Raw genomic sequence first — 21,400 nt, forward strand, 5'->3', positions numbered from 1 at the left:
TCTCGTCAGGACACCACTGTCTTTAATCCCTGCTGCAGATAGTGTGTCCATGTCATTGACCTCAACGCCTCCTCAGCCATTGTCTCAGATTGAAACAACCTGTTCCCACCTCAGTGTCTTGTTCAATCCAGAGCTGGTTGTCTAACACTGATATTTAGGTTAAAGGTGAAGCTATTTTTGATGCATTACTGGGTGATATTGGAAGTGATCTATCTATTAAGACTCACCACTTAAAGTTAACCAGTCCCTCATACTTTCTTCGTCCTTGTGCTGCTCTCTGGCTCCAAGACCTGTCAGTAACTTGCTGACTTTGCCAAGGATGAGAGGGAAACATTTTTTTTTTCCTGGCCTCTGATTAATTTGTAGCAAGCAAATGCTAGATTCATTCTAGCTCCAAATGATTGTACTGTATCTATAAAGGACCGTAATCCCCAAATTCATAATGGGACAGTAATATCTTTATAAAATTATAACTTCCTCAGCTGCCTTGTTTTCTGTGTCTAATATTAATTGTTGAAATAATTATTTCTGGTCCTGAAAAGCCAAATAGTATTGGTCATAATTCACAGAAACCCTTGCATTTTTACCTGATTACAAGACCATTTCTGCGAAGTGTATGAGTTACTTATACTGTAAAAATACAAGCCATGTACATGTCTGGTTTAAAATATGCCAGAATTAATTTTTACCATTATTTAAGTACTGTACTATTTAATAAACGATCCACAGTACATGAATAAATTATTTAGAGGAGGAGTGACATTTGTTCCAGAGACTCCATGAATGTTCCAGTACTTTCCATTTGAACTGTGTATCCAAAAATAACTCACACCATACATTCCATTCAGCTTGGCTTTATTACATTTGTACATCATAGCAGTTACTTCATAGAATAGAATACACAACAGGGGACAATTCCATTCTTTGGTGTTTAAAAAAGAGAAAGTGCATTAATATCATCTTTGATAAACAAGATACACACTCACAGGTTTTGAAAAGAAACATTCCTTTAAACTGGTGAATAAATTTATGATATGGTGAATAGCATAATATTTATGAATTTCACATCTTACACAGTTACTGTAAACAATGCTAATGGAAAATTAAAGAGGCAAATACCTTGGGTAAGTCTATTTATAGACATCATTCAAATGATAATCTTTCAAGACATAGCACAACCATGCTCAAGACTTTCTTTTGTCATAACATTGCAGACAATTTCCCTTTTATTGTATAGCTTAACAGAAATAATCCATATGAGTTGCCCTTCCCAGAATCAATCTTCCCATTGGTTGTATTTTTGTATTCTCTATGTGGATAGAAAACTGAAATCAGCTGGACGTTAATGCTTGGGTAACATGAAACTCATTCCATAAGAACAGATCACTCGTATATAAATGTGTTATGAATTATTCTTTATTTTTGAAAGAGCCAGCTTCTGCTCCGAAATGAAAATACGCGCTGATCTTTGCCTTTTGTCAGCAAATTAGATCGTCGTGTGCGAATGAAGCCATTTGACAAGCATGGTACAAATCAGATTTTCTCAGGCATGGTTATTTTTATCATTCGGGCAAGAGGAGCTGAGAGATCCGTAATGTCATATTGCTGTCACAACTTAATCATTTAGATACTGAAAACAGGAGGCTGCCACACAATATAAAACTATTTAAAAATAGCATCATAGATGGTGGAAATTAAGACAAACATTAGAATGTTAAATTGACTGACAAATACTTAGAATAGCCTCAGATTTCCAGCATCTGCAGCTTTTTGAACTTTCTATCTAGTCAGGACTATGTGAGTGCAGTGAGCTTGGAATTGTCATCTTACCATTGATGTTTTAAACCAAAGCCTTATCTCTACTCTAGCCATTCAAATAGACATAAGAGTCTAATTATCTTGATCAGATCAGGGAAGTTCTTCTAGTGCCCTTGCTTTCTCCAAATAACTAATATCAGATTATTGATCAGTTGTTCATGGAAGCATTTACTGCCTTTTATGCTCAAATTACAATTGGGATTCATCTTCCAATTTATTTAATTTGGATTGAGAACCATTTTAGTGAAATGTAACGCTTAAATGCAAGTCCCTTTGCTTGTTCTTTCGATCTATGATTAAATTCAATAAAGATACCATTGATGTTTTAAGTTGCAGATATAAACATTTTTGACATACGTTAATGTATCATTTTTAGTTTTCTTGACTGTTGTATCATGTTCATCGAGTGTCAATTGCTAAGGTCTTGATAGTTTTGCTTTCCTTCAAAGTTGTGAAAGTATTTGCAATCATAGCCTTCATTTGTCCTTGTCTTTCATTTTCAGTCTTCCTTATTTTCAACATATAAAGTAACATTTAAAAATGAATCGTGGTCAAAAAAAAACATTCCACAGTTAGGAAATGAGACAAGATGTTGAATGCTGTGAATGTGGTTTGTGTTCCTTTCCCTTCATGCCATTCATCCAATAAAAATATACATTTATGTCTTACATTATCATAAACAAATAATTTCAATCACTTCAGATTGTAATTCAATCATTTCACTGAAGCATAGGTTGATTTAAATGCAGTCAACTGTATATCTGTTCAGCTTTAAGGGGTTTTTACTGGTGCTGAAAGAAAACCAATGTTTATTGCAGAAAACTAGACTGACAAGAGCCAATTGAGACCAGAGGAGCTTTCTCCAGTATGGTCTTTTCGTTCTTGTCGCTGTGGAAGATTTAGGCTGTTTACAGTGTTATCCAAATGATCATGTGCACAGCACAGATCCAGCCACTGGGCACAAAAAAAATAGGAAGAAAGATTGGTGTGATGTATTTTCCAAGAGAGCTGCTTTCATTTAAAAAAAGCCTTGTCTCCATTTAGAACTTCTTGGCAAGACTTTTCTGTCTGCAATGGGAGGGGAGCTGTGTGTCAAATGCATTAAAATTGTGTCACCTGCTAACAGGATGAGCATGCATTCTGACATGATTTATAATATTGCATCATGTGTTTCAAAAATGTATCTATAACCCATTTTTGCCAAAGCATCTTAATTCAGCAGAAGTATACATTTTAAAACGATTGTACACTTCCAAACTGAAGGTTATGTATGAAGGAGGGGAACGATTAGATTGCTGTGGAGAAGTTTTTATCAGTTGGCACAAAATCGTGGGAGAAAGGGGCTGTATTGTGCTGTAATGGTTGATGTTCTATGCATCTCTTTACTGCGTGGGTATGTATGCTCTGGACTATAGCAAGTGGCCAGATTTAAATGGTTCATATGAGCTGAAAGACCTCTCCTGTTGAGTGGGAATGCAACAAGACTTTCTGCGGGATGCTCAGTCGGCTAATTTTTACAGCTGGAATAGGTTTGCATGCTGTTTGTTGACATTAAGGTCCACAATGGCCTGGAATTTGACAGGAAGTGGCCATGCACCTGTTAAGAGGCAGTAACCTAAAGTCCAAGGGGATGGATGAGGGAGGAGAGATTTGGTGGTGAATAGAGGAGATCCAAACTTTTCTTCTAAGATCAAGATTTGTACAAACTTACATTCTTCTCTTTTTTTTTGTGGAGAATTTTCTCTTGTTTATCAGGACTAACTCATGGAAAAATGGCCTTGGCTTCAGCTCCAGCCACAATAGTTCCCTTGGCCATGCCCAAATGAAAATTGTGGATTGGATGCCAAATGCACACTTGGAGCCCCTTATGGGCATTGATAGATGGCCCACTGTCTTTCTATAAGTGTCCTTGATTTCAATTAAAAATTACCCTTGGCTAGATTGGGGTGGGATGTGAGAGGAGTAGTGTCAGACTTAGTTTTAACATCTGCTCAACAAGATGCTTTCAAACCAGTTCTAGCTTCAGTATCATTATACCATAATTCATTACACAAGTTAGCACTGCGTCTCTGTAGTTGACTATGTATTAACCTAGCCAGAAATTGCTAACCAATAAAATAGTTCTGAAGTATGAACTGCACAGGTGTGTAGATTGAAATGGGTATGGAAAGCAATGTAACGTTAGCTCACACTTTTAAGTCCATATGTATGTTAAAAGTATTAATGTCATAAATGTTATCTTTAAATATTACTAAAATTGTGCATTTTTAAAAAATGTACATCTGTTCTCTCATATACTTGCATTATTGGCCTATTTCATATCACAATAACCTCTGAGGTTCGTATCTATTAAACAAAAACTTTAACCTACGACTCTTTCGAGTGCGTTGGTGATATTAAAGTCCTTTTGATATTTGTTTTTAATGAAACAAATTTCACTGTCCTGCATTCTGAGTTACTCTTGCCAGTGCCCACAAAATTTAGGTGCATAGTGGCAGACAAGGAGACATCAAAACAAAAACAATAAACAAATGAGCTTGACCTTAAACTTAAAGCTAGAAGGACCCATCCAAAAGAAAGATTGAAATGCAACATTTTTATACCATCTTTAAAATATAGTAATATGGCTCTTCTTGCACATTGGAAAGCAAATTAACCACAGGAAGCAAAATATATGAGCTGGAATTGATTTCTGATAGCTTATAGAACAGAAATATTGCACAGTGCAAATGCAATCCAATTTATTGCTTCCTTCGCACAACATCGAAATTTTTATCTCTATGGCTCTACTCAAACTCCCATCAATCTCTTTAACAATGCTTCATAAAGTGCCCAACAGTGACTAAACTGACACTTTTACTTCAAAGGCAAAATATAATGTGTATAATTTGGGTTGTTTGGTAATTCAGAAGTATTTCTAACATCATCAAGTGGCATACATGTGTTATTTTGGCTAAGAACACCTTAAAGGAGATAGTATATAGAAAACATTGCAAATCAGAGGTGTGCTTTAACATCTGGTTAACAGTTCATTAACAACCCAGAGATGATTATTTTTCAAAAAGTTAATTACAGGTAACCTTCTTGCAAGACTCAACTGATAAGGCTCTGTTTTCATAATTTTCTCTCCCATACTGATGGCATGGGAATAATACTGGGGCAGAAAACTATGAAAGAGGTTTCCTGGTGGCATGCATTCGTAAAACAACACAACATTGTCCACTTTAGATCTTGAAAGATTAATGCTCATTTTTATCAGATATGTCTTTCATGTTGCAAGCATCACTGGGTTTCATGGAGCTGATTTTGCTTTGGTCTGTTTCCATTTCTGATTCTTGAGCAGGTGTTGGAGTGTGGCTTTTATCATCTTCTATAGAATCCACCTGAGTTGACCTTGCGGCATTTTGCGGCTGCAGCTCAGATAAAGTTTTGTCTTCTGGGACCGCACTGGCTTTTTGTTCCAGCCTTTCTAGAAGGTTTTGAACCTTCTTCACGCCATCCCTTCTGGCCTGTCGAACATCATCCCGACCTTCAGGGTCAACAGAATCAAGGGCCAGTAGCTCTTTGGTCAGCAGTTCTTCGATCAACAAGTAGTGTTTATCTGTTCCCGTCCCTTCAAACAAACTCACGTCTTCCTCAAGCCTCTGAACCTTCTGAAGGATTTTCTCCACCTTAATTAGGCCGGGGTGCTTCTGAGCTGCTTCCGAGTTGATGGGCTTTTTTTCATTCTCTTCTAGCTGGGCGCTGCCTGGTCCAGGGGGCGGAGTACTTCTCTCAGCTTTCTCAGGTTTAGGGTGAGGTTTAGGTGGTTGCTGCCGGATGACTTGAATTGGGATATATGCTGCAGGCCGCTCGGATCCTGATGAACTAGCCTTGCTCTCTTGCCGCATTCTGGGTGACTCCTGATGCTGTCCATGTTGCTGGGCAACCTATAATGGATGGTGGGGAGAGTGGGAAGGGGAGAAGGAGGGTGGTGGAAATTACACAGCTAATTAGCTCAACAAATGCAACGTTTTTGAACATTTACATTCCTAGGTTTTTACTTCAGATGGAGCTGAGCTCTAATTTTGGGAACAATGATCAAATGAATGAATCAATCTATAAATTATTTATGCTTTGCATAGCTTAAAGTTTGAATTTATGTGCTTGGCACTTATAAGAGTGCACTATTTGCTAATTAATGTTTGAGTGGATTGGAAAAAATATCTTAGCAATCCTTAATGTTTTTAGTGGACCAGCTCCAATATACCATCCAGACTCTGTTCATTTCTGGAGTAATTTCCATTTCCTTCAGTTGCCTACCCTGCTAATGCAGACAACACAAAAGTGGGTGCTGGTATGGATCATCTGGAAGGTTGCCAGAGGTGACAAAGGGTCATTGAAAGGATGCAGCGCTGACAACTGGCAGATGGAGTTTAACCCAAAAAAGTATGAAATGGTTCATTTTGGTGGGATAAATTTGAAAGTAGAATACAAGGTTAATGGGAGGACTCTGGGCAGAGTGGGCGATCGGAGAGATCTTGGGGTCCTTGTCCATAGGACGTTCAAAGTGGCTGCACAGGCTGATAGTGTTGTGAAAGAGGATGGTGTATTGGCCTTCATTAACCGTGGGATCAAGTTCAAGTATGTTACAGTTATATAGGACATTGGCTATACTTGACTTGAAATATTGTGTTTCATACTGGTCACCTCTTTACAGGAAAGATGTGGCTGATATAGAGCTGCCTGGATTGGAGAGCATGCCTTTTGAGGATAAGTTGAGTGAACTTGGCCTTTCTCCCTGGAGCAGCAGAGGATGAGGGGTGACCAGATAGTGGTGAACAAGATGATGAGAGGCATTAATCGTGTGGATGGCCAGAGGTTTTTTTCCCCATGTCTGAAATGGCTAACAAGTGGGGGCAATGTTTCAAGGTACTTGTGAGTAAGTACGGGGTGGGGGGGGGGATCTGAGAGGTAAGTTTCTTACATAGAGACTGATGGGTACAAGAACATAAGAACACAAGTAATGGGAGCAGGATTCGGCCATCCAATCTGTCGAGCTTGCTCTGCCATTCAATAAGATCATGGCTGATCCGAAGATAGGCTCATCTCCACCCACCTGCCTTTTCCCCATATCCATTAATTACCCTACTTTGTAAAAATCTATCCAACCTTGTTTTAAATATATTTATTGAGGTAGCCTCCACTGCTTTAATGGGTAGTGAAAATCACCCTCTGAGAAAATCAGTTCCTCCTCATCTCCATCCTAAATATACTACCCTGGATTTTTTAATTTTAAATTTAGACATACAGTACAACAGGCCATTTCAGCGCATAAGCCTATGGCGCCCAATTACACCCAATTAATCTACACCTGCAGAATGTTTCGAATGGTGAGAGGAAACTAGAACCCACAGGGAAAACCCACATAGACACAGGGAGTACATACAAACAGCACGGGATTCAAATCCGTTCCTGATTGCTGGCACTGTAACAGACTTGCGCTAACTGCTACGTCAACCGTGCTGGATCTTGATGTCCCCTCATTCTAGTTTCCCCCACTAATGGGGGCAACTTACCTACCTTATCTATGCCTTTCATAATTTTCTTTTTACGTCCTATATGATCCCCTTTAATTCTTCTAAATTCAAGTGTGTACAGCCCCAAATAACTCAATCTCTCCTTATAGGTTAACCATCCCACCTCCTGGACCTCTGGACTGCAAGAAATGTGTTGGTGACAAGTGGTGGAGGCAGGTACAACAAGGATCTTTTAAGAGATTATTAGATAGGTACATGGGACAAGAAAAATGGAGGGTTATAAAGTGAGGATATTCTCGGCAGTTGGAGTTGATTATTAGGTTGGCACAACACTGTGGGCTCAAGGGCCCAGACTGTGCTATGTTTTAAATCCAATGCATCATATCTAAGGCACTTTTGACTGTCTCTTTGCTTGACTCTAACTGGTATGGAACCCCCTAAACAACATGAACAATCTCAAGAATCAAAAGACTTGTTTTCTATGCCATTCTGCATTAAAACAAACTTGATGGCCCAAATGTTTCACAACAATGTGGTGAATGCAAGTATTCAAGTTTATTTTCTTACTTTGTTACTGTTGACCTAATAATTAGGGTCCATGATACAAAATATCAGCTGTTGAACGTCCAGAGTTACCCGCCTTTGTCTACGTCATGATGGGAACTACACAAGCTCAGGTTAGTGAGATTCACCAGTTCTGCTGGCAGCAGTGAGAACAAGGTGGAACCAATACAATGTTGCCACATTCAGAGTTTGCTCCAATTGGTACCTGCTTTGCCTGTCTGTTTGTGGGCTTTTGTTCATACCTCGATGAAGGGTTCAAGTTTGAAATATTGGTTTAAATCTGCTGAGTTTCTCCAACATTGTGTTTTTACTTCAGTCATGCTGTCTACATAACTTTCATGTTTTACTCCTGGCTTCATTCAATGCTCTGATTATACTATAGTCTCCATTTTCTCATTGGATGGATCCATTAACACAGACAAATGACACTTCAGACTCTGAAGTCCTAATTTGCGCAAACAGCATTTTCGACATTTCCTAGTTAGCGCATCTTCCGCTTGAAAAGATAAACATGAGCATTGCTGCTTATGGCCTAAAATAGTAATTCTCAAACTTCTTTCATCCACGGTTCAGCATTCCTTTCCTTAACCTCCTCTCACAAACCTATGGACTACCTGAGGTCCAGAAAGGCTGAGCTTCAACCTTTCCCAGACCATCAAAGGGATTTTTGATTTGTTTTGGTGGGAAATATTTCTTGACAATTTGAGTACTCAAATTTACAACTTATTTCAAATATTACTTATTTATTAAGTTAGTAATATTTGTCCACAGACCACATACCGCAATTCTGCGGACCACCACAGACTACAGATTAAGAAATACTGCTCTAAAACAATTTGATATTTATCAGAAACGTGCCTTCATACCTGTGGTCTATCCGCACTTGTGCTGGTGTAGATAGATGGTTGAGATTGACCCTGTGTTGACATCCGAGCTGGAGAGCTCTCACGACTTGATGCTTCCTTTTGAGTCTTTCTTAATGGTAACTGTGCTCCAGCTCTGGATGCTCCCCAGTCATCAGGAGAAACCTTGTAGGTAGCTGGGTGTTGTTGCTGGACTGTGTACTGAGTCGTCTGGGAAGGGTGCTGTACCTGTGGGCCAGGATGATACACCTGCTGGGTTGGGTACTGTGCTTGTTGGGCAGGATTCTGCACTTGCTGGGCTGGGTGATGCACTTGCTGGGCCGGGTACTCTGTCTGATGCACCGAAGGACGTGTTTGTGGTGTTGGGTACTGAGCCTGTTGCACTGGGTGCTGGGTGGGCTGGTCTGGGTACTGCATCTGAGGCTTAGGGGAGTATACCTGTTGAGTTGGCTTTGCTCCAATTCCTTCATGGATCACAGGTATAGAAATATAACCTGAAGGTCGTTGGGTATTTCCTAATTTTGATCGATTGTGTGGCTGCGATGCAAATGATTGGGGGCTGGTTTGGAAAAATGAATTCTGAAATAAAGAGTGATCGAGAATGTTACCAGGACGTTTTTCAATCATCATGTATTATAGTCATACTGTCTATGGAACTGATGAGAAAATTTGTCAAAAGCATTACAAAGACCTTTTGGTGCTTATAATTCAAAGTATCTTTTCAGAGTGCAAAAGACAAATGCAAAACTTGTAATGGTGTGCCACAGAGCAAGAGAAGATGAAAAAGAATATCCCATCATGGGTTGGCTATTTTTAAACTCTCAAACATGACACTCTAAAAATAAATCCACAATTAGCTTACTGGAAGGAACAGGTGACACGTTTATAATTCGCCTTGTGATCGAGTTTAAGGAAATCTTCAAAGTGTTCAAAGTAAAATAAACTTTTTGTAAATTATTAACACTTTATGATATCAGTTTTCAAACTGTTGTTTTAAGTGACCGACACCCTCCTCCCCCCCCCCAACACATCTAATTCCTGACAGAACTCTGCCCATTTCTTTCGAGGAGTGGCCAAAATAGAATATTGAGATCAATAGACAAGTTACCTCTGGCCCTTGTGGCTGATTGGAAGCAGTTGCTGACGTTTGTCCACTTTGTTTATCTGCTTGTGTGGCTTCTAATGGAGTCCCAGCTGGTGACTCAGCTCTCGCTGAGAGCCTGGATGGAGACCGTGCCCTTAATGGGGAGTGTGGTCGCACTTCACTTTTAAGTCTCTGCAGGTCAGGCTGCTGGGGAGGGTAGTGTACTTTCTGTAGATAATTTTCAGGCACCCCTTCGTGGATCACCGGGATGGGAATGTAGCCTGGACGAAGCTGGGGGCCATGTGGTTTGGAGAGATCCTGCGAGGGTTGTGGATATCCCGATGGATGGGATCCATTGGAAAAACTTTGTCTTTCCTGGAAATAGAAAATGCCCTGAGCAGGATTCATATTCACATTTACATTTTATGTTGTGTCTACACAAAACCGATAACATTTTGGAAATATAAAGCAACCAGCAAAAAAATTATCATAATCTAGAATTGTGATAATCTAAACACAACATATAAACAAAAAATTGAGAATTATTTGGCAAAAGCCATCTCCTGTCCCATTAATTTTAATTCAAGTTATTTTTTTTACCTGCTTTAATGCTAAACCCCTCCAATAGGTTTATTGGGCTATATGAAAACAATTTAAAATGGCAAACCTTTATGCATTATTTCTCTAAATTATAAATGCTTTTTGTGTAAAACTAACGGTGAGACGGTTATACCAGTACAATCGGTAAGGTCAATGATACCATCAGCAAAGATGCCAAGGTGGTCAGGGAGCAGGGGTCTGGGGTCTCCGAGGGTGAATGTGAATATTTGTTTTTTAAAAAAACTTGAGCAAAATCTACATCTGTATTGTGTGTACAAAGTTGTTTTTGATGCTCAATATATTTTGGAAAAGAAAACAATTTAAAATTGTAAAGTGGGTTGGTAAAACCAACAAATGCTTTAAGTCTTACTAAAAACAGAAAATGCTGTGTGTAGCCGTGTCTCCTGCTAAGATGATGACTAAATGAGCTGAAATGTTAACTGTATTTCTCTCTCCATTGAGAATGCTTGAATCAAAATAGTAATGGTTGAGGGAAACATGCAATAGTCAAAATGGAAAAGTAAAGTAAGCACTTTGTGATTCATGATTTTTATTGGAAATGTGATTTCTTTCCACGGGCAGAGTGAGGCTGCTGAATGTCTGTTAAAACAACTCGATGTGACTCTACAACATCTTTATCTGAATACATCTGTGCTGTGTCTATGTATCATTTGTCTGTATGCGTTATCTGTACGTGTTTAATACTGTTCTGCATTGTGAACTGGAGAATGCTCTTTCGTTGGGCTTCATCAGGAGCTGAAGCTTGCAGTATTTAAACTTGCACACTCACACTGGATGTTTATAACTTCACTGGATGATGATCTCTATTCATCATTTAGAAAATTCTAAACATCTGAATAAATAATCCAGCACTGTCTGTAAAGAGTTTGTACATTCTCCCTGTATTTCCTCCGGGTACTCCAGTTTCCTCCCAGCTTTGAAAAAAACATACAGGGGTTGTTGGTTATTTGGGGGGCAAGGGCTCATGGCCCAGAAGGGCCTGCTAATGTGCTGTATGTTTACATTTAAAAATAATCTATTAGTTCTTTGATTAAACACAGGAGATTTTTAAAAAAACCCATTCATTAAGAGGTTTAGTCATCTTTTCATAGTAAATTAGCAAGCTAAATCTTGTTAGATAGGTCACAGTAAGACTTTGCACTGGACCATAAGGCATACTGCTGGAAACTGGCAAGACAAGTCAACATTTCTGAAGCATCATATCATGCACCTCTCAGGATTTTCATTGCTGCTTGTATGTTAAATACAAATGACAAGAACACAAATGTCCTGAATGAAATTCTTTCTTTAAGATTCACTCATTCCTCAGAAATTATGTCAATGGTTGGCTCAACTTTAAGAATCATATTAGGGGCAGTTCAGTGTACAATTAGTTCCACAATGAGTGGGAATTATAGCTGTAGAAACTCTTATTTAGATCTATAGTGCACCACTCTGTTTTGGGTGCATCACAGATTCACTGCAAAAACACCAGGCTTTAAAGAATTAAATTAGGAGAAAAGGTTTTGTATTTTCTTGAGTTTGGGAGATTGAAGATCGTCTCTGATTAGTACACTCCAAAAGTAGATAAAAGGGATGACATCTCTTCTGATGAACAAGAAAAACAATCTGAAAATTAGATATAGGTTATTTGGCAGTAGAATCAGGAAGCGCACTGGGTGTTAACATCGTAGATTGAAAGTCTGGAAATAGTCTCCAAAAGTACTTCTATATCAAATGGAATTTGCTTTGGGAAGAAAGTCAAGCAGAATAGACAAAGCAAGTAAGTAGACATGAGGTGCAGTTCAGCCAGAACCCAATGACAAAACTACTGGCAAACTAAAGAGTCTGAGTGGCCTGATTCACTTCCTGAGAGCTTCACTCAATCCCATACAGTCACTACAGGATCAATAATCCCTTCTGCACTTCTCAAATCATGGCGTGAGTGAGATAACTCCCCCCCCCCCCCCCCCCAAGCTCTCACGCCGTGAGAGTACAATGATTGGTGGAGTTTTTCCGCTTCCTCTATCTCCCTCTCTGAAACATTTCATTTTTCTCTCAGTTTGAAAGATTTCCTTAAAACCCACCTTCTGCAAAGTTTTTGTGGTCTCTTCTCGCTTCTACCTTCATAATTCATCACCTGCTCATTCCCTTAATCTGCGAAACATTTTTATGTTAAAGATGCCATATAATTGCACACTCGTTCGTCTGAGTTAATCATGTCACAATCAAAACAATAACTCTGGACAAACTAACTCCCAGGCTTCACCTCTGAGCTCTTCCCACAGTTCACTTCAATAATCCATTGTCTGTATGTGCTCATTTCTAGTTTACCTCCATGTAGGAAGCGTCACACAAAATAATTGCACAAACCTAGGTTAATTCGTTCAATCAGTCGGCAGCAGCATTAATACTCCAGTTGAACCTTCCCTGCCCCTCCCCACATCTTTCCTCATTCAATTACATCAGACAAGCATTGTTTTGTCTTCTCTGTGTATACTTATTTAAACTCCTCTTCAATGCACCTACACCTTACACCTGAACACTTCCTGTGATATCATTCCGATTCCTGGGTAAATAAGTTCCTTTCAAATTCCTTGTATTTTGTGTTGGTGACTAAGTAGCATTGATACCTCCTGTTTCATTGTCACAGGTGTGTGCCTACTGTATAAAGAGTTTTCATAACATTCAGTGAAAAAGCTGATCCAGTTCATTCACTCCATTCCATGTAAAATGTTGGTTAGGCTTCACTGAGGAATATTGTGCGCAATTCTGGTCACCCCCTTACAGGAGGGAGGTGGAGACTTTGAAAAGGGTGCAGAAGAGATTTGCCACGATGTTGTCTCAATGAGAGGGTATGATCTACATTTGGACAAACCTGGGGTTGTTTTCTCTGTGACATCATTTGTGGCTGAAAGGCGACCTAATAGAAATATATAAAATTATGAGAGACATTGATGGGGTAGTCAGAATATTTTTCCCAGAATAAAAATGTCACATACAAGAGGACATGCATTTAAGGTGAGGTGGTGTGGTTGGGGGTGGTGGGGAGGGGGTGCTTAAAGGTGATGAGCAGGATTTTTTTCTTAAACAGAGTGGAAAGTGCCTGGAATGAGCTTTCAGTGATAGTGGTGAAAGCAAATACAATGCTAGCATTTAAGAGGCTTTTAGATAAATACACGAATATGCAGGGAATAAAGGGATGTGTATCATGTGATGTGTAAGGATCAGAGCTTTAGTTTAACTTGTGCGTCATTTAAAGCAGGGGTTGATAGGTTTTTGATCAGTAAGGAAGTCAAAGGTTATGGGAGAAGGCAGGAGAATGGGGTTGAAAGGAAAAATACATCAGCCATGATTTGAATGGTGGAGCAGACTCGATGGGCTGAATGGCTTAATTCTGCTACTATGGTCTTACAGTTCAGCACAAAGGGCCTGATCCTATTAATGTATTATTCCTTCTTCTCAATGTGACGACCTGTTTCGAGTAAATTCCTAATAAATCTTTTTACCCCCCTCTTTAATATTTCTGTATCCTTTCTATAAAATAGCATCCAGAACTATGGATACCTAATGTGGTCTATTTAGAGTTCTACACAAGTATAGTGCAGATTTTTTTTCTTCTTAAATCATTTATTTCCCTCTATAAATAAACACTAATGCTTGGTTTGCATTTTTAATAGCCTCATTCAGAATTCCTTTGAGTTTCTTTTTTACCTAAAAGCTGTGACTCAGGGGTCAGATTGCTGTCCCAGAACAAGAAGTCAAACAATTATTGAAAAGATGTTGATAGTTTTATCCCCATATTCATCACTTCCTTGAAGCATAAAAGAAGTTTTTTTCACCCAAATGTTTGTCAGAAAACTCAAAAGACAATTGAAACCAAGTCCATTAAGTTGTTTAAGATGAATCAGATTTGAACAAAAATATTGAAGAGAATATTAAAGAAAATATGATTTCAAGCAGCTTGCTCCGAAGGGAAGCAAACAGACTCAATAAGTTGTGTAGATTAATGAATTTATAGGTGAAATGGAATCTGATTGATACAAAATACCAAGTGTAGATTTCAGAACAGTATAACATATGACAATTAATTGAAGAGTAATTGCTCAAAAAGCAGAATTTTCCCAAAAGGAGAGTTTTGACGTTTTAGCGCATGACTCCAGAACTTGTTGGTGTTCAGTTCATTCCGATCAGAGCCATTGAGCAGTAGATTACATTGAAGCATTCAATCCCTTTCAACTTGATGGCAGCTGGCGACCCAAGTGTTTGAATAGTGCCCTCTTACCCATTGAAACTCCATAAAGTATTTAGGGCCCAGGCCAGCGCTTCACACTCTCCCAATTGTGATTACATGATTCAGCAAAAAGTGAGAAGTTCAGCCCATCAAGTCTGTACCAAAATTTCCAAAGGAAAATGTATTCCCAATCCCTGACCCCCTCCCCGTGCCTTTCCATCAGCCCAAATGCCCTCACTTTACAGCAAATTTAGGAATCAGTCGATAGACAGTTTTCTGAAATACTAAAAATTGATCATTTGTGAGGTGTTCTTCAGGGGAAAAAGTATTTTGAAAGATCATATGTTACTGTAAAATTATATGAATGATGAAACAGGATGAATTGAGCCACTGTTTTTCTCCAAATTGTTCATTTATGCCATTCACAATACCCTTTTTATTTTCTCCAAATTGTTCATTTATGCCATTCACAATACTCTTTTTATTTTTAGAATAGATTTTTTTCAAAAATATTTCTTATAGATCAGCTCATTTTCTGGCTATTTAAGAACTGCACACCATCTGCAGATCTTAATGGGGTGGGGGGAATAAATTCTTCTTTGTTTGTTGCTAAAACTTCCAGGAGACACAGAGTCCTCCTCATTTTGCGCGTGGGTACAGAGTTAGAATGTTGGCCTTGCCTGGGTGAAAGACGCTCCAAATTTATGAGCGCATCACTGGGGGTGGGGGGGGAAGTTTCGGGTCGCTGACTTCACACGGTAGAAACTTCACGACATGCCTCTGAGCTATGCTGGATGTCACCACCCAGCACAGCACTACTTTTAACATCTGACAGCTGTGGAGCCCCCCCCCCCCCCCCCCCCCACGTCTCCAAACTTGCTCTGGACAACTGGCTCGGTCAATGAAACCAAGTGTCAGCTGCCAGACTCCCTTGAGTCGAGCCGGATTCTCCACGAATTCGGCCCACTTTCTCACTCAAGGGGCTTGCATTGGAGAATTTGTGATCGGATACGTCCCCCAAAACTCAAGCTGCACGTTGAACCACGTCATGGCAATGGCTTGAAATAAACCTGACTGAAGGGTGAAAGTTAAAGGTTAACCAGCCGATGGCTCATCAGATTGGACTGCAGTGCGTCATCCGAAGCACAGTCTTACCCTGTGAAACTATCACTTGATTCTGGGCAACTTTCAGAGACTGGTTAAGATTGTAATTGTTTGAAATTACTGGAGGGCTCTAAAAAGATTAAGTTTTGCAACTGGCCAGTTATTTTGAAATGGAGCCTGGATGATGATCGCAATGGTTACAATCCAGCACCGAACCCCCTGCTTGCAGAAGGACGCACGCACTGCAGGCGATTGCCTTCAGCCAGACTCGGGCAAAGCCCTTCTTTTCAAAATGCACCTGTCCCATTATTTTTGGGGGGGGGGGGTTGAAACTTTTTCAATCTGCCCCTTGGGACGCAACACTGACCTTGTGCGGTTCCAGCCTCGGGTCACTCCACGTTGTCGTTCTGCTGTTGTGGTCGACGAAAAAAGGCCAGCCGGTCTGGGGATCAATCTTCACCTCCCAGCCCGGTGGAAGAGCGTCGGTGTCGGCCTTCGCACTGGGCGAAACCTTCATCGCGAAGCTTGGGACGGTGAACTGTGCCATTCTGCACTCCGCTTCCCCCGCTGCAATGGAGAGAGACTGACAAAGGGAGGCGAGAGCTGGACTGGGAAAGGGTCTGGAACACGAGAGGAGGACAGTGCGCAGGAAGAGTCTTCCAGGGCTCTTCTGATAACGACTGGGTGAGATGATGAACCAGGGCACATGAACTAATCCCGCACGGCCGCCAGTCACCCTGCAAGAGGTGCTGAGAAAGTGGATCGTCGTGACTGTATTGGCTTTCGGGACGAAGAGGGAGGAGCTTGACGGTCATGAGCTCTCGACGAAGAGCTGTCCCCCACCCCTCTTACCCGAGCCATGATCCCCTTAAAGTTGAGCGAGCGAATTTCTCCTGATAATAATATTGTAGAAAAGATCCAGAGATGCCACGCTAGCCAAATATGGCAAAAGTTTCAATGGGAAAAGGCCTTGACGATGTCATTTCACCTTCCATATAAGGTGAAACATATACTGTATTTAAAGAAATAACGATATTTAAACGCGATCTGGATCCAATTTCAGAAACAACACACCGAGTTTTAAGTCATTTAAAACTCTTGTGGATGAGAAATAAAACTTTGCAGCAATAACCTCCCATTTGCTAATGAGAACTGTGATTTATCAGGCACCAGTTGTGAGTAAGGGAGCAGTTTCTGGAAACACAGGTAACCAGAGAAATCCAGTGTCATCCAGTGCGTTGTTGCGGCTCTTTGCTCAGGCAATTAACATGGAATTAGTTATTTAACATCATCTTCAACCATTCACTTTTTTTTAAAAAAAGGAACAATGTATGTCTGCAGAACATGTAATGTCCTGAATTGTACTCATTGATGACTTGTCTTTATAACCATATAACAGTTGACAGCACAGAAACAGGCCATATCGGCCCTTCGAGTCCATGCCGGTTCACTTGAACAACTCCACTCGATCCCACCACCCATAACCCTCCAACCCCCTCATATCCATGTCCACATCCAACCTTCTCTTAAATGTAGTGACTTAATTTATTAGTGTGAATCTATTGTGTCAAGAATAATTATTTCAAAAAACCATGCAATAGGCCTAGTTAGGATTTCAGCTTCTTAGTTACACAAAGGCGGATGTCCCACTTGTTCTTTGGCTTCATGGAGAATGTTTACAAGACTAGTTATTAAAAATGACTTTTTTTTCTTGCTTTCCATGAGAATGGTTTAACACCATCGGGAGCTCAGTTAGCGCAAGATATCAATGTTGCTGAATCCCATTAAAAAAAAATCAGGGAGAAAGTGACAGACTGTCTGATGCTGGGAAAGCGGAATCTATACTGGATATTGGTTTTGTCGGGTCAGCAAAGTTGTAGTTGGGGTGTGGAAAAGCTGTAATATCACAAAGCAAACATTTACTGTATATAAATCGCGTTACAAAATAAATAAAAAGTGAGCAAGAGGAAAACAAAGTAAGGTAGTCTTGATGGTTCATTGTTCATTTAGGGATCTGATCGCAGAGAGGAAAAAGCTGTCCTTTTGCCAGACTTCAGGCTCCTGTAGCTTTTTTCCCTCAGTGGTGGCAGAGTCAAGAGGACATGACCTGGATGCTGGGGGTCCTTGAGGATAGAGGCTGCTTTCTTCAGACACCACCTCTTATAGATGTCCTTGATGGAGTGCAGGCTGGTGCCCATGATGTCAGAGGCCGAATTAACAACCCTCTGGAAATTTTTATTGCCCTGAGCATTGGCACTTTAATACCAGATAAGCAGCCAGCCAGAATACACTCCTCAGTGCACCCGAAGAAGTTTCTGAGAGTCTTCGACGTACCAAATCTTCTCAAACTTAGATGTGTGCTAATTCTGGCCATGAACATCCTCTCAAAGCATTTCATCACAGCTGATATGAGAACGACAGGGTGACAGTCGTTGAGGCCGCTCCCTCTACTCTTCTTGGGCACTGGGATGATTGATGCCCTTTTGAAGGAGGTGGGAGCCTCTGACTGCCACAGTAAGAGATTGAAGACACCTGTGAACACAGGCTAGTTGGTTGGCATAGATCTTCAGTATCTTGCCAGTTACGCCATCAGGGCCTGACACCTTGTGAGGGTTCAACCTCTTCAATGATGTTCACACGTCGGCCTCAGAGACAGATATCACAGGGTCCTTACCCTTTGCCGAGATTCTCGTAGGCATTGTGGAGTTCTCCTTCTCAAAGCCGGCACAGAAGATATTCAGCTTATTAAGGAGTGAAGCATCACAGCCATTTATGATGGCTCCCCCTCACTTTGTAGGCTGTAATTGCCTACCCTTCCCGCCATAGTTGGGGAGTATATGTCTCTGATTAGCTTCCTCCGGAATTGCTTCTTTGTTGCTGAGATAGCCTTCCGCAGGTCGTACCTGGACTTCTTGTCGAGATCTGGATCATAGGCCTTAAACACCCTTGATCTCGCCCTCAGTAGGTTACGAATCTTCTGATTCATCCAAGGCTTCTGGTTAGGGAACTCCCAGTAGGGCACACACTCATCCATGCAGGTCTTGATGAAGTCAGTGACACATGTTGAGGTCTAAGGATGAGTCCTTGAATATGGTCCAGTTCATCAATTCAAAGCAGTCCAACTCCTGCAATGCTCCTCTGCCTCTGTCGACCATACTTTTACCACCTTTGCCATTGGTGCTGAGGTCCTTAGCCTATGTTTGAACACCAGCCGAAGTACAGCTAGGTAATCAGACTTGCCAAAGTGCAGTTGGGAGATGGCTTAGCAGGTGATCTTCACGGTGGTTTGTATTTAGAGTAGTTTGTCAGATGACATGATCATTAAAGACAGCCAATAAGTCATCATTACTGTCACAATTAATATTACATCAGACATTGTTCCTCTGTTAAAATTAAACACTGATCTTTGTAGCTGAATTACTCTTACTTGTGTTAAAGTTATAAATTCACTGGATATCTTCCGTTCTAGATTTCCAGGGATGGAAGGCATCCAACAATATTGGGTAAATTCATTTCTGTACATTTCAGAAACATGTTAACTTCACTTGACCCACTTCAGAGACATTTCTGATTGTTATATCCTCCTGGGTTTTATTCACAAGGATTAACTTGTCAACATAGACTTTCAAAACAGTTCTCCAATTTTCACAAGATAATTAATTAGAAAATGCAGCAAATTCTCAACAGGTCAGAAAAACAGAATTAACCTTTCACATCAAAAACTTTTCAGCAGAACTGATTAAACTCTCCACTGAACCTGCCTGACCTGAATATTAAAGGTTTTTATCTGTTTTTATTTCAGTTTTCCAGCATTTTACCTTTGGGTCACAAGATAATCCCTGGAGCTGTATACCTCCACCATCTTCAACAGAGCATTTCTTGGTACTGGTGAGTCTCAGGACACGGTTGAGGATAAACTATTCCCCAATTGAAACTGGGAAAAGGGGAAAAAAATGAAGCAGTATTTTATTATTATTATTGCTCTCCATTAACTCATCAAAAACAAATGATCCAAATTGTATTATTCAGCTACATGATTTCTTTCAGGAAATAAAGAAGGGTTCGAGCTTTGGCCTTCGTCATGTAATGTATGGACAAAAGTTTTACTTTCGTGTGGAGTTTGAGGACATTTCTATGTCGCTTAAAACTCATGGAAATTTCTACAGGTGTACTGTGGAGAGAATACTGACTGGTTGCATCATTGTCTGGTATGGAAGAGCTGATGCACAGGACAGGAAAAGATGATAGAGCATTGTGAATTCAGCCAATGCCATCATGGGCATCTGTCTTCACTCCATCAAAGACATCTACAAGACATCTAAGAAAGCAGCCTCTATCTTCAAGGACCCTCACCACCCAGGCCATGCCCTCTTCACACTGCTACCATCAGGAAGGAGGTACAGGAGCCTGAAGACAAACACCCAACAGTACAACAACAGCTTCTTCCACTCTGCCATTAGATTTCTGAATGGACAATGAACCAGACCCGACCTCATTACTTTTCTTTTGCACTAATTTATTTAATTTTAAAATGTAATTTATAGCAATCTTTGCACCTGTAATACTGCGCAAAACGAACCAATTTTGTGACATGTTCATGACAAATAAATTCTGATTCTGATCCATTTATTTCTCACAATAATTACTGTAATGGTCTTGTTCCATGAGCTGTTCCTTGGTCAGAGCTCTTTAAGTGTGCATTCAAGTCCTCATTAAATCTAATTATCATGTGTCATTATCACCCTGGGTTTTCTGAAATGCTAGTGTTTAGCCATGTTGGGCATGCTTATCTTCTCTCTGTATGCTCTTTGTGACAAGTGACCTGCACTGATTTAGTCCCTTTGAAAGAACAGCCTTTTTTGCTATTCCTGATGTTAATGATGGTCTTCCTCTGAATCGCAGAATAATTCCACTTTTCAACCAGAATGCTGATAATTGAATTCAGATTATCTGTGAATATTGAAATTAGAACAGTAAATTGAACTCTAATTTTAGGATCTTCTCAGTACAATTCTTTGGTCCTCTCCAATGTTTTTTCACTCTAATCTCCATCCACATATGAGTTCAGGAACATTAAGATACCTGTGGGCACCAGGTAAAAGCTCAAGTGGAGGGCCACCTTGGTGCATTTGGTGGGGGCATCTGTCTCATAACTTCAACAACTTGGCTTCAGTCCTGACCATGGGTGCTGCCTATGTGAAGTTCTCTCTATGACCATGTGGGTTTTCTCCAGATGACCCAGTTTCCCCTCATGACCCAAAGATGTCAGTGTTCACCAGTTAGTTGTCCGCGATAAGCTGCCCTCAGTTTATGGGTGAGGGTAGAATCTGAGGGATGTACATAGGAATGCAGGAATTAAAAATGGGTGCGGGTAGGATGAACATAAATGAGTGTTTGGTGCTGAGGGAGGATTCAATGTGTCAATAATTTTGACTCTCACTTTTTTAATGCTCTTAATCCATAAATACGTGCAGCACTTCAATGCAATGACCTCTTCTTTTATGCCAGATGTTTCATAGTGGGATGGATTATGTTATGTTTTATATTATGTATAGATATGTTTTTGGAAGATAAATTGTGGGGTTTTTTTTTAGTGTAGGTCACAAACAAAGAC

The 21,400-nt window shown here is 40.2% G+C and overlaps 1 protein-coding gene and 1 long non-coding RNA gene across 6 annotated transcripts; one reads left to right on the plus strand and one right to left on the minus strand.

The window, feature by feature from the left end:
* Positions 1-852: 852 nt before the first annotated feature.
* On the minus strand, positions 853-16,581 carry bag3 (BCL2 associated athanogene 3). Of its 2 annotated transcripts, XM_069899873.1 has the most exons (5): positions 16,154-16,567; positions 13,327-13,371; positions 9,873-10,223; positions 8,768-9,343; positions 853-5,747 (listed from the first exon to the last, which is right to left on the minus strand). In XM_069899873.1, the coding sequence occupies exons 1-5, from the start codon at positions 16,331-16,333 to the stop codon at positions 5,058-5,060; spliced, it is 1,842 nt and encodes a 613-aa protein (XP_069755974.1). In that variant the 5' UTR covers positions 16,334-16,567; the 3' UTR covers positions 853-5,057. The 2 variants fall into 2 exon arrangements, with proteins under 2 accessions (XP_069755974.1, XP_069755972.1); XM_069899871.1 differs by lacking the exon at positions 13,327-13,371 and having other exon boundaries at positions 16,154-16,581.
* Positions 16,205-19,675, plus strand: LOC138744171 (uncharacterized). Of its 4 annotated transcripts, none has more exons than XR_011345339.1 (2): positions 16,205-16,786; positions 19,589-19,675. It is a non-coding gene; the product is annotated as an uncharacterized lncRNA (long non-coding RNA). The 4 variants fall into 4 exon arrangements; XR_011345342.1 differs by lacking the exon at positions 16,205-16,786 and adding an exon at positions 16,794-16,992; XR_011345340.1 differs by lacking the exon at positions 16,205-16,786 and adding an exon at positions 19,203-19,473.
* Positions 19,676-21,400: the final 1,725 nt, after the last annotated feature.

Source organism: Narcine bancroftii, chromosome 10, assembly GCF_036971445.1.
Source record: "Narcine bancroftii isolate sNarBan1 chromosome 10, sNarBan1.hap1, whole genome shotgun sequence".
Taxonomy (NCBI): domain Eukaryota; kingdom Metazoa; phylum Chordata; class Chondrichthyes; order Torpediniformes; family Narcinidae; genus Narcine; species Narcine bancroftii.